This window comes from Crocodylus siamensis, chromosome 13 (genome assembly GCF_052110815.1).
Source record: "Crocodylus siamensis isolate JL-2025a chromosome 13, ASM5211081v1, whole genome shotgun sequence".
Taxonomy (NCBI): Eukaryota; Metazoa; Chordata; order Crocodylia; family Crocodylidae; genus Crocodylus; species Crocodylus siamensis.
The window spans coordinates 25067458-25080947 of NC_143407.1; the positions used below are offsets into that span (position 1 = coordinate 25067458).

Below are 13490 nucleotides of genomic sequence, written 5' to 3' on the forward strand. Positions count from 1 at the left end.
TGGTGGCAGGGGTTGTGCCTCCAGCCCTATCACTTCCCTGCCTGGTGTCCAGAGCAAACGGGATGCCGGGGAAGCCAAGCAGGTCCCCCAGTATCTGCAGCAGTGGCGGCAGCAGCCCCACCTGGAAGCTTTCTGGGCAGGGGCCTTACGCCCAGGATGGTGGGAGCGAGGCTCGCGGAGGTTGGGTGGGGTACAATTAGTTGGTGGGCACCTGCGGGCTGGATGAAATTGCCTGGTGGGCCGGATCCAGCCCATGGGCTGCATTTTGCCCACCCCTGAGTAATCTGTGCCTTTAAATTTACTGATGCATGCTGAACTTGCATATGTCAGGCTTCGGTTGATATGGGAGTGTCCATGGAGAAGACCAATGCAGTAATATTCCTCAAGATGCCGATGGTCTTGTGTGCCTGCTCATTCCTTTATTTCAAAGCATGACCTTTTTTGCTTTGTTGCCTTTCACATGGGTAGTAACATGACAGAGTTTGAGCTCTGGTTATCCATGTGCATTCTGGTTACTTTGCTGCTGCATCTTCCAGCTGGTTTTTAACCACAGCTGGGTTTTAAAAAATCAGTAACTCAATTTCGTATTTGCATAAGGGATTGTTTTAGACAAAAGCAGAAGGGACCTATCAGTTCCTCCTTCAACAATCAGAACAGCATCCGGGCTGATCACTGGCAAGAGTCAGTGGAGTATGATGGAAGAATTAGTCCTTTGCCACTGAAATCCCTTGTGAATAGGTTCAGATAGAATGGCAATAATGTACTTGCAGTGTTTAATTTTCTGTGTATTTAGAGATGCAAGGAAGTCGTTGCTGAAGATATGCTTTATTTGAGCTTTAATGGGGGAAATTAGCAGGAAATAGCTGGTATTACTGAGCTGCATGACACTGAAGAGTAAGAAAGCCTTCAAGAAAGGCGGATTTCTTTTTCAGAGAGACTGAGGGCTAAGCAGATTGAACCCGTTGAAAAGAAATACACTGCCCAACTCGCACAATAGCCACAATGAGGGCTGAGTGTGTGAAACCAAGGAAGGGGCTGGCATATCCGGGACTCGGCTGGCTGACGGGTGTGTGCTGGCTCTAATGTGGAGAGGGAATGAACACCAATGCTGGGAGCCTTGTTTGGCCTTCAAATGGTGTTTTGGATTTGGGGGCAGGGGGCATATGGGGAAGGGAAGGGCAAGCAGGAAGGGGTACTGTAGGGAGTGGGAGCTGCTTAAGTATTGATGCAATGGAAAGCAGTGTGTAAATCAGTGGCACCAGCAGGATGTCATCCTGCACATTAGATTTCTTTGCATGGCTTCACTTCACTCTTAGGGGATTTTTATGTCATTTGGGAGGCTGTGAAAATCCCACTCTTCCTGGAGTGCCCACAGTGCCGTGACAAAACAGTGCTTCATTGGGACTAATATGATGCGACCACCTTGTGCTGGAACTTGGAGTGCACAGTGAATACCGGACTTAAATGGTGTGTATAGCTTTGTGCGGCCCTTCTGGTTTGGGGTGTTTTGCCCAAACCTGGTGGGGCCGAGCTTTGGAAGGACTGACTGTTGTGAATTTTCTTGAATTCGTGGGTGCCCTGTCATTGGAAAGCCATGCCCCTGTGATTTTTAAAGGTGATTTGTTTGTGGAGTTTGCTCCAGAATATGTTGCAACCAAACTCTAGTGACCTTGAATCGATGGCACATCCTGCTTGGTTAGGAACAGCGTGGGGGTGGGGAGGGAAGTCCCAGCAAACTCCCCTTATTCCAGGCACTTCCTTTTTCTTTTCTTTGCCCTGCAGGAGGTCAGCAGAGGAAAGAGCAGGACGCAGATATCCAGAAGAAGGCAAAGGACTGTGGCCGGAGCATAATCCGGGTTTCCCCGGATCAGGGATCAGACGTTTACCTCCTCAGGAAGATGGTAGAGGAAGTGTTTGATGTGCTTTATAGTAAGAACTTTCACTATTCATTTGGGTTTGTTTCCTGTTACAGCTGGAATGAGGGTGAAGAGGCTGATCTTGTTAGCAGCTGAAGTCCTACATGACCCGGACAGGCTGAGAACTTGGAGCTTCATCTTCCAGCCCTGCTCCATTATAGCCACTGCATCACGGTCCCTCTTTGGGGCACCAGGTTTCAGATCCAAAGTGCACTTAAGCATGTAGTTAAGTTCATCCTGGCTTAGCAAGCACTTAAGGCCAGATCCACAAATCTACAGATTTCAGTGGGACTTAAGTGCTTTGGGGATCTGGGCCTAAGCACTTTCTTCAATCCCTTCATTTAAGTACTTTGCTGAAAAGGGAGAGACCTCAACAGCTGCTGTGTAAGTACTTCTGGGCCCTGTCCAGTATCTGCTGAAGTTAACGGCCCTTCTGTCACTGACTCTGAGGGCAGGATCAGGTCCTTAAGGTATTAGCTGCTTACCCTGATGTGGGCCTTTGCTGCCTCCCAGCTGTCCCTCAGTAATTGTCTGTGTGCATGCATTTACCCCATGATAGATGCAAAGTAGACGATAGTAGCCTTGCCTTCTTTCACTGAAGGACAAGTTACCATGGGTTAGCTTGCCCTTGCTACAGAGCAACAGCATGTGCACAGACTTTTACCACTGAGCAGCTGACCAAGAGTATATATCCTCACCTTTTGCCTCTCAGTAAAGCATTCATCTGCCCATGTCTCTGAGAGACTGTAGCACATGATGAAGGGAACTGTGAATCCTGTCTTGTACATACGGACTCCACATAGTGTTGGCTCTGCTGCAGCCAGGCGTTGAAATCAATGGGCCTAGCTGGTACATTTTCCTCTGCACAAAGGCAATAGAAGAAACCATTCCACAGCTCGTTAATTAACTGTGCCGATGAATACATTAATATGGAAAGGAGAAGATTCCTTAATAACTGTTCCCACTGCATTCTGAGGCCAATGGTTTGCTCCTAGGATATTTTTATAACTTACCTATATTGTGAATGCAGCTCCTTAGGTAGTTTTAACCCCAGAATGACTGTTTAAATGTGGTGCATTGGGGCTCTACGTTGGTTCTCTCACTGCTTCCCGGAGCACGTGCCTTCAAAAGAAGAAAGCTGTGTTTTTCTGAGGGCAAGCCCAGCAATTTGACTTCTAAAAGACGACCAGGTCATGTCATCCCAAGCAATAAAGGTTCTGCAGTTAAACTGTAGATTACTGCACAGTTGTTCATGTGATGCAAATTGCAGCAAAGAAAGCTTAGGTTAGATATCAGGAAAATCTTTCTCACTAAGAGGGTGGTAAAGCACTGGAACAGGTTACCCAGAGAAGTTGTAGACTCTTCATCCTGAGAGGTTTTTAAGACCATGGTAGACAAAGCTTTGGCTAGGATGATCTATTTGGGGATGGCCCTGCTTGGAGCAGGGGGTTCGACTAGATGACCTCTGTTGACACTGGATTTGGACCCAGCCCCTATACCTTTGTTTTGGGCAAATGCAACCCTCAGACCAACCGCAACACCTGCCAGTTGATAATAGGTGAATTTATTGATACAGAGTAAGAACAGAAAAGGAACACTACAAACAACCAAGCAATTCTGCATCTACCAATCCTAGGGCTGTCTTCAGTGTTAAAGTACATCTGGTCAGGAAGCAGGCTCCTCTCTGAGGTGTCAGCAGTCTGGAGGTGGGATGCTTAGACCCACAGCCCCCCTCCAGTGGGGTGGATGAGACCGGCTGCTGGTATGGCCTCAGTCCATGGTGGCCTCGGGGACCTTTCTTGGGGGGGCAGGGATGGGGATGGGAACCCCTCACACGGAAGAGGAGGAGGACGACAAGGAGGGACGGGACAAAGGGAGGGACCCTTTGCTAATCTCAAGTCTCTGCTTTTGTATTCTTCTTCCCTCTTGATGACTCCTGATGACTCTTCATCCGTGACTATCTCTGGTTGGCTGTCTCTCTGTGGTTACATGTCCACGTAGCCTTCTGGGCCTTCTCCTAATTTGGTCTGTTCCCCCAAAACCAGGACTTGGGCCTCCCTGCTGCTGTGGGGCCTTGCTGCTGGTGTCGCTTATCTCATGTTATGGGACAGGATGGTACATACTTCCTTTGTGGCCAGGCTATGTGTCCTTGTTGTGTTAGGCCATCTGCCTTGAAGGCTGTGATCTCGTGTTATAGCATGCTGCCCTCAATTCTCAGGCTGTGTCCATTGTTGGCCTTGTCTTGCTAGACAGCCCATCTGCTTTCAGGGCCATGAGAAGCTGTGCGTCTGCATGTGCGTCTGCATGTGCGTCTGCGTGTGTGTGTGTGTGTCCCAAGCTCTTTAGAAATCCATTTAAACCCTGCTACCCATCTTGAACCCTTATAATGCATATATCTATAAACCAGTTCCCCAAAGCTAGGCCTTTAAATGCCATTTTTAAGGCAACAACCTTCTGAGATCCCTTCCAGTGCTAATTTTCTATGGTGGTTCCTCTCTGAGCTGCGTTTGCAGACTTGAATCCAGTTTACACCCTCAGTGGGGCTTAAATTATGCCACGGCCACATGTTAGCAGCCGGTACCAAGGGGAATTGGACCTGCTGAGCTGACAGGCTGAACAAGAGGGTGTTCCTTTAAAAGACCTGTTTTTAGAATCTCACTTTCCAGAGCTATGCGCCCAGGTGCACCCGAGGCAGTCACAGCCCAGCAAGACTTACGTAGAAATTAGTTTCGATGGATGGCTGTGTATGTGACAGTTCTGAGGTGTGAACCTCTGGAAACCACACTCAGTCCAGCTGACAGCTTGCAGTTGACTCCTCAGATCTCAGAATAAATATAATCCCTAATCCACTGGGCCACTTGTATTCCTTTGAATGCTGGTTGAAAAACAAGATGCATTGCTTGCCTGAGCAGGTGACTGATTATTGAATTTCAGGCCTTAACAGTGAAGGTCAGGTTTGTTCTTGTTTTATAACTTGACATTTCTATAATGATTTCCCAGGCTTCTGCCTACAACCAGTCCTGCTTGTTTCTTATGTGGCACCCAGAGTGTGCCTTAAGCAAATATACACATCTCTTCTCTGTGTGTGTTTATAGTAAAATGTTTAGGTTGTCTGTCTTGTGCCCATGATGTGTGCGTGTGCTTGGTGAAGCCCCAGTGTGGCTGGAGCAATCTACTGGGTAAGGCACTGGATTGGGAATCAGGAGACATGGGTTGGCATCCTGGCTCTGCAACTGGTCGTCCGTGTCATGGGCAAAGAGCTTCTCCTCAGTACACCTCTCATAGGCGACTGGTAGGGGGTGCGTGTCCCCCTGAAGAGGCCGGTGCCCCCACTGACGGCCGACACTGATGCTGTCAGTAGGGCTGGTGCCCACCCCCGACAGGACCACTGCCATCGACGGCTTCTGTGGGTACCCCCACAGATTCAGGAGGCAGCAGTCACTCATGACGCCTCTGTTTCCTATTACATCTTTTGCTTTATCTTTTTAGACCTTCTTTTTCCCAGGTTGCTGTACAGCACCTGACCCAGTGCAGTTCTGATCTACACTGCGTCCCTGCATTCATGCTATGGCCGGTAGCATAGGGATCTCTGAGCCAGCCACTGCAGCAGGTAAATTTACTCTCATGGAGCTCTCTGCTGCTGCCGCTAGGCTGCTTCATCTCCCGTTGATTGCAGTTGGAACCCCAGGAGGTATGAAAATCAATCCAGAGGTTGGCCTGTGCCTCACTGGTACTCACCTGTCTTGTCCTTTTCTTCACACCCAAACTAAGGTACAATTTCTCTGGAAGAAAAGTCCAGTTCCATCTTAATTAGGGCCAGTTGTGCCTGGATGAAGTGTGTCGGGAGCGGGGCATGGTTTTTTCCTCCAATATCCATAAGTCTGTTTGAAATGAACAATTACCTTTTTTCTGCTTTAATCCTTTAGACAACGTTATCTCTCTTTAGTAAGGAGGAAGAATCTCAAAAAACGCTTGGTCAAAAATGATCCCAAATTCCCTTTAGAGCCCTCCGCTGCAAGAGAATGAGTGATTACCTTAGGGTTCTATTAAACAGGCATTAATGATTATTATTGTCTCTCCTTAGCTCAGTTGTCAGCCTGTGCACAGCTCTTCTAGGCTGGGTGAAGGTCACTTTGAAGGTAGCACATTCCCCATAAAAAACTTGTCTAGGCACCATCAAGCGTCTTACTGATAATCAGTTGCTATAAACACTATTAGCTCCCTTCCCCATATCCCTTCTTCTAGGAAGGGAGAGGAGGGTTATATTGGAAAATGGAAACCTGCCGAAGCCAATTCCTCGAGTCAAGGAATCAATTAGTAGCTTTCAAGCCAGCAGAAAGTGTACTTGCAATGCTGTGGTTCAAAGGTTTGTTTTGAAACTTTGGTTATTGACTTAATTAAAATGTTATCCATCCCAGCTGTTAGGAACTCTGATGGCTGGTGCAAGTCGCACATCATTAGTTGGGTTCTTTGAAGCAGTGCTGGATGTTGAAGAAATCACTTTTAATAGGGACTCACTGACAGTGCCATGAGGTTTCCAGGATTTTGTAAAATCAGTTGCAGGTAAAAAATGATTTAAGCAAAATAAACAACATAAAATCCCTTGACTAATTGCAGATCCCATAACTGGAGTTCAACTCATCCTGCACTGCAATGCAGTACAGTGGCATTGAAATCCTGTGAAGAATGAGGATGAAGGAATGTAATCTTGGGCTTTTAAAGCCAGATGTTCTGCACTGGCATGTGCATCTAGATGCCAGGTCACCAGACAGTTCACATTCCTTCACTACCATTTGCTTTCTGCTTGGTGTGCCTGGTTTATTGGTGTCGGAAGTTTTGCCAAGGTTCGGAATTTAATTTTTTTCAGGAGAGGAGGGTTCCATGTTTTAGAAGGCATCTGTCTAGTGATTATGGCTGCTTTCTCATATGGCTGCCCAATGCGAGACGCTTGCAATGGTCCTGATTCTCAGAACGTGGAGTAGGTACCCTTGAACATCAGGCTTCTTTAAGGCACCTCCTGTTGGAAACCCCAGACCACAAGTCCTTTTTGAATATCTAGGCCAAGTTACCCAATGCACCTGAGTCTCTCTTGACAATGTCCTTCTGCTGCTGCCAGAAAGAGAGAGAAGTTTTCTCCCTGCTCCCTGCTGAGGGATCGCTGCGAGAGGTGCAGGGGTATGTGGAGCCTTTCTCTTACTGTGGTGCTGACATTAGAAGCAGAAATAGTCCTGTGCTTCTTGCAGGGCCAGGCACTGGGCAGTGCAGGTCCTACTCCTTCTGCTGCCAACATACAAGTGTATCAGACTTTCTGGATCTATATGTCAGTTGGGCCAATGATATTCCCCCACCTCACCAGGGTATTGTGTCCATTAATACTCTGTTTATTAATGTTGTAAAATGCATGGGGGCTGCTGGATGGAAAGTGCTGCTGTTTGCTTGCTTAGTCTTACTTTAAGCCACAAAACAGCAGTTGGCAAAGACGATACTTTGCTTTTCCGGCAGGTGAAGTGGGAATGAATAGTGAGCCAGAAAAGCAAAACCTCAACTGTTTTAATAAATACTTAGTTAAAAGCAATGTAGACTCTTCATCCCCTGAGAAACGCTCATCTCCCTTTTAATATGGAAGAAGGTACCACTGGCCAGAACCTCATCAGGGGTCTGCATCATTCCACTGGACTCGGTGGATTTACACCAAGTTACGGCAGATCAGGATCTGTCTAGAAAGGTGTCTCCTCTCTTGGCTTTTGCAAGACTTTATTAATTGATGTTGGCAAAGTGTTTGAAGATCTTTAAATAACAGTTGCTGCCATAGATAATGGCAAAGCCTGGTTATAACAATATTCTGAGCAGGAGAAATTATCCTGATAAGTTCCTGCTGCTGTCTGCACTGTCCATTTTGGTATTGCCTCTCCTCTGCTAAAGCCCTGATCAGCTGCAGTGATTAGCAGCCTCCTCATGGAAATGCCAGTGAATTTATGCAGTGTGGTGTTTTTCCTGTTTCCCAGGTGAAGCCATAGGGAAGAGCAGCGTGGTGCCCCTGCCATATGAGAAGTTCCTAAAAGAGCCAGGATTGCTGTTGGTTGCTGGCTTGCCGGAGGGGATCAGCTTTAAAAAGCCAATGGAGTATGATGTGAAATCTCTGATGGCGATTTTAGAGCACAGCCATAGCATCCGGTTCAGGCTAAAAAGGTAATTTCAAAACTCCTAGATGGGGTAGGGAGTTTTCATCCTTATCCACACATTGACTGAAGTCCAGAGAGGGATTTCCACTGAACATCTGGGATCAACCCCTCAGATAACTTTTTTTGGCAACTGGAGCATTCAGAGGGGTGAGGCTACAGCACAGGGTGCAGTTTGTCTCATTATACCAGGCTTGGTCTGCTTTTATGGTGCTCTCTGACAGCCACATAAAAGACTGCCCTGAATGAGTTAATTAACAGTTCGATACTTCCTCTAATAATCATGGACTGCCGTTTTCCCCTTGTCTGAGATGCACATTAAATACGATGCGTTGCTCCCAGCGCTGGCTTCTCTTCTGAACCTTGAAATGTAGGTGCAGCCACATTAAATCATGGCACACAAAGTTGCAGAGAGATTTATCACTGTCTGGGGGGCTTGAATTCTTTCCTCATTTATTTACTATAAAGTGAAGACCAGAGTGATACATAATAAGTGTTTCTAAATGTGCAAGGTTAACCACATTATTCTACGTGTCACTTCATCAGAATTGCATATGATGAGCAAACTGCCCTCACTCAGCCAAAGCGCTCCAGTGTAAACACCTGAACTTTCTTTTCTAAGCTGGAAAGAGAATTTTATGTATGAATCAGCCAGGGGTTTTGCCTAACAGAGTGATATGGAGGGTAGGTCTCCTCCATATTATTTCCATCAAAAGTGGTCTCTGATTTTGGACACGTCAGGTTTTGACGCTGCTCAGCAGCAGGCATCCTGGTTCTTGGGTCTAGCAAGTTCTGGGTGCCTTCAGCTTCTGATGTGATGTGAAGTGAAACTGTCTCTGAGTGTTCAGCACCTAGAAAAAACCAGGCTGAGTTGTCTCAGTTAGGCACAGAAAATAAAAGGCCACTTCTGTGTGCTTATTGGTGATAGTGTCACCCCTGGGATGAGCGGCCTCCTACACCCTATGAATGATTTGAGTTACATGTAAGCCAAAAGATGGATTCAGGTGGTCCTTTTCACAGCAGTGAATTTTGCCTGGGTACCACTGAGCTCTGTAGTTGGGGGTTTTTCCCCTCTCCCAAACATTTTGGCCCATGGCGCTGGGCCAGTTTGCACCCACTAAGGATCTGGCTCATCAAGCTTAGCATAAAAGGTGACCAACCCTTCTTGCTGAAGGAGAAAGAGAAAAAAAAGGCTGGGGCAGTTACCAGAGGGAGAAACTGGGGAAATTTTCCACCTCCTTTGATATCTGCAGTAGAGCTTGAAATGGTAAGCACAGAAGCTGCCAGTCCAGCCATTGTTGTTCATAAAGGATTGTACCTTCCACCCACCCAGATTCCCTTGACATGGTAGCACTGGAGACTGTCCTTTCCCTTTTAGCATTGCTTTTTCCTTTTAGTTTGCTCTCCCCAGTGCTGACCTTTATGACACGTAACGTGACCAGCTTTGGTGCAAACTCCTCTGTGCTGTTTGAAACTGCTTTTCCCCACAGTTGCAGGGGCAGAGAGAGCCTGTCTCCTGCACAAATGCTAATTTGATTTAAGTATCAAAGGAGACTGAGACCCCAGGCACAGTCTGGGAGCATGTGGTTCTTGCAGCTGACATTTGCCATATGTGCTTCATGGTGTGCAGTACCTGTGTCAGATGCCGTGTGAAGGACCTGAAAGAACCTGTGTTTTCCTCTTCTTTCTTTTTCTTCCATTCAGGCCAGCGGATGAATCCAGCAGAGAGCCGAACCCTAACGTAGAGTTGAATTGTACCTCCCTAGCGTCCAAGGGCAGTCGGGATTCTTGTCTAAATAACCAGATCACTAAACCAGCCAATCAAGACTGTCCCTCCAGTGTAGCCATGACCAATTTCTTATATGGTGTCTCGCTGCCTACGCAGATCACCATGGACCTAAAGCAGGAGGTGTCTTCCAGTCTGCACGGGGCGAATGCAGCCAACGAGATTTTGATGCCCAGGCCCTCAGGAGATCTGAAGGTGCCTTCCTCACAGGAGTACAGCGACTGCTGTGGTAATAGCCTTACGTTTGCTCTCAAAGGAGGGCCTGATAGAGCCCGTAGAAGTCAGGGAAGGAACTCCCATAGACTTGAGCCAGCTTTGCTTCATGGCCAAAATCACACAGGATTAGTGCAGTTACTCCATATTTCTCATGGCTTGCCCTGTGCTGGCCAGCGGGATATTACCGCACTCAGCTTGGGAGAGGGAGACCCTTTGGGTGGTGCCAGACTATTTGGTCATAGCACCTAAAGTATTGGGTAGATCATGAAAGCAGAACTGAGAAAAAAGCAACTCTACGTTTCCTGGAGGTCTGAATGAAGGCTTTTGATACTGATAGAAAGCCTCTTTCTGATCTCGGAGGACTTTTGGTCAGGCCATTAGGGATGCCTCAGGAATCCTCACGAAATACTTTCAATGGGAGCTGTCTGGGTTTCTAATGGCAGTCCACTGCACCTTGGAAAAGGGGTCAGAATCAGGATTTGGGCATCTGCCTTGTTTCCTGGGGCAATGGAGACTGGACACTGTTCTCCTGCCTACCCACTTATCTTCTGCATTAAGAGGTGGACAAACCACCTTGCAATGTAGCTTCTGGCTGGAAGAGTCCCGGCGATATGCCATTTCTTAAGGCTTTGGCTCCAGCCACTGAAGGAAGCAAAGCAGCATATGTGCATACTAGACAGTGTTAATGAAGAGCATATGTTCCCTTCCTTTAAAATAACTAATGCTAAGCCTCGCATGCCTGAGGCGGGGGCTCTGGTTATGAGAGGTCAGAGATGGAATTAAGGGGTTTGTATGGGAGGTGGAAGGCTGTGTGTTTTGGGTGGGTCAGAAGAGAAAGGGTGCGGATGTGACTGTCAGGACTTGTCTCAGAGTAGCAGCAGCAGTAGTGCAGAGAAGCCACCAATGGCTTTTCAGCCACTATCAAGTGTCCAGTCTGGCTGTGTTCAGTGACAGAAGGCACGGCTGCCTTAGCACCAGCAGCCAGTCTACTATATGGCTACCTTCAGTGCCACCACCATAGAGGTTCTCATACATTGGTCCCTTCAGCTTGCTCCTTCAGCCTTTTCATCTCTCAGGGGGAGATTTGGCTTGAAAATAGTTTTAAGCGGCTTACCTAAGACTGCACAGCAAGTCCTGTGTCTAGCCCCTTGGGAATGAAGGCAAGGTTTGCCCCTCTTAGCTCATTGGGGTAATCTTGCCCCTGTTTGTATTCTGTGATTGGGCTCTTATTGTTCCTTTTACATTGTGTCCAGGACAGAAATCATCAGTCTCTGGTGGGCCACTCATCCAGAACGTGCATTCATCCAAGCGTATCCTCTTCTCCATAGTCCACGACAAAACAGGTATGCTGCTTGCTGGGCCCGGACAGGGAGGACACTTGGAAAAGGAAGATAAAGGATGGGGAGTGATTTCTGCCAGTCGCCCCACTCCGTCCGTGACTTCTACTATCCTTCCCCACTGCCCAGCATGGCTTTTGCAGTACCTGGCAGGCAATGGCTGATGGTCAGCCCGTCAGCTTCTCTAGGCCCCATCCTCCACAGTGAGCTGCTGGAACGCTTTTCACACCGGAGACAACCTGCAAGCCATATGGGGCCAGCTCTGTAGAGGAATGAGAAGGGGGAATTTCCTCTGAGCTGGTGCAATAGCTCAACAGAATAGCCACGGCTTTTATCTCTCTCTACCTCCCTACCACCCACTACCTCAGCCTTCTCTCATCACCCTTATGCCCAGATGTCTCACCCAGCATTAATGCTTGTGAAGTCAGAAAATATTACTTCTGTTTTATAAGCAGGGAATGGCAGCATGGCATAGATTAAGTAATTTGCCAAGGTCCATGGCTGATTGTCCTTCCTGCCCTGGCTGTATTTGCAAACAGAAACTACTTTGTAAAATCCCCAAATGGTTCCATAATAATTAAAAACACAGTCACCCCATGGCTCCCTCCTGTAGTCCTGTTCCTGGGGCACTAAGCGATTTACAAATGCAGAGGAAAATTCTACCCTGAGGATTAGACGACCAAACAATTTAGGTGTTTACTCTAAAAAAAACTTCCTTGATTTTTAAACAGGTGGGTTTGGTTTTATACTCCCAATGCATTTTAAAAGCCCTTTAAAATAGGGTTTGTCCTATTCTAAGGGTTCTTTCATTTCAGGGCCGATGCAGTTAAAGAGGTCACTTCTTAGGAGTCCTTTTCACCCACTGCTGCTCACAAGTGGGGAGGAGGGAAACCTAGCCCTTATCAGACGAGCTGGCAGAAGTGGCTCAGAAAGGGGAAATAATTGTTTCAAAGGCATCACAGCCTTGTTCCTGATTCCTAACACCTCGCAAGAGAAAAGTGCATCTGCTGTGTATGCACCATATGGAAGTTCCTGATTTCTTATATTTTGTTTTGATAGATAAATGGGACAGTTTTATAAAAGAAACCGAAGATATCAACACCCTTAGGGAGTGCGTGCAAATTCTGTTTAACAGTAGATATGGTGAGTAGGAGTTAGAATTCCATTATGCATCTGCAGCACTTGTGGTTTGCATATCATTATGTAGCAATCATTTTTGTTCCCTAACACAGCAGCAGAAGCCATATGCTAGAACTCCCTTCTCTTTTTAACACTCCTAGCATGGCAGTTCTTGGGCTCATGGCTTCAATTTAAGGTTATGTCAGTATTTCTGTTTGAAATCCCCTGTATCGAGGAATGTATTACCTAGGTATAAAGTGGCCCCATCCTGAAATTTTACACGCGAGGTCTCCACTTAGAACTATGGCTTATTTGTCTTCACCAGAGTTTTAAGGGGGTAAAAGCACAGCCTAGCCATTTTAAAATTAACAAGGCACAAAACGATAGATCTCCATTTTTCCAGCTGCTTTTAAACATGCTGCTAGGTCATAAATGTCTTTGCTTTGTGGTTTTAAATTCCACTCTTTATTAATAGTCGCTTCAGTTTATTTTCCTTCATGTCGGAGCCAGATGAGCACCTGTAAGAAAAGTAAATCAGTCCTGAGTGGAAATGATGATTGAATGGGCTCATTTTGTGAAGAGTTAGGTGTGCTTTCACTGGCCTTTTCTGTTAAGGGTAATGGTTGTCAGAGGTAGTTGGCAGCTACACCACCTTGTGCTGTTGGGTTGTCATAGCTGACAAGCTAAGCGGTCTTTAGCTTGGTCATTATTTGGATAGGAAACCTCCAAAAGGAAGTGATCTGTGATGGGCATCACATGTTCTGAAGTATGTGCTGGTTCTGCCTCTTTTGAATTAAGTTGTTGCGGTGTCCATCTGACACTCTCTATTCCACTGGGAGACCTCATGGATTTTGTTCTAGTTACTTGCTGGTGCAAAGTAACTAACTCTTAACTGTCACCTGATTTGAGCTGAATCTGTGGGGGACAGGGTTTAAAT

The 13490-nt window shown here is 46.8% G+C and overlaps 1 protein-coding gene across 9 annotated transcripts in view; it reads left to right on the forward strand.

The window, feature by feature from the left end:
- Positions 1-13490, forward strand: part of GTF2IRD1 (GTF2I repeat domain containing 1) — a 173824-nt gene that overhangs the window by 90607 nt on the left and 69727 nt on the right. For all 9 annotated transcript variants that reach the window (XM_090026610.1, XM_090026609.1, XM_090026612.1 and 6 more), the window contains exons 4-8: positions 1783-1929; positions 7922-8105; positions 9800-10110; positions 11351-11440; positions 12494-12577. In XM_090026610.1, coding sequence (XP_089882736.1) covers positions 1783-1929; positions 7922-8105; positions 9800-10110; positions 11351-11440; positions 12494-12577 — 816 coding nt within the window. The remainder of the gene's footprint in view (positions 1-1782; positions 1930-7921; positions 8106-9799; positions 10111-11350; positions 11441-12493; positions 12578-13490) is intronic.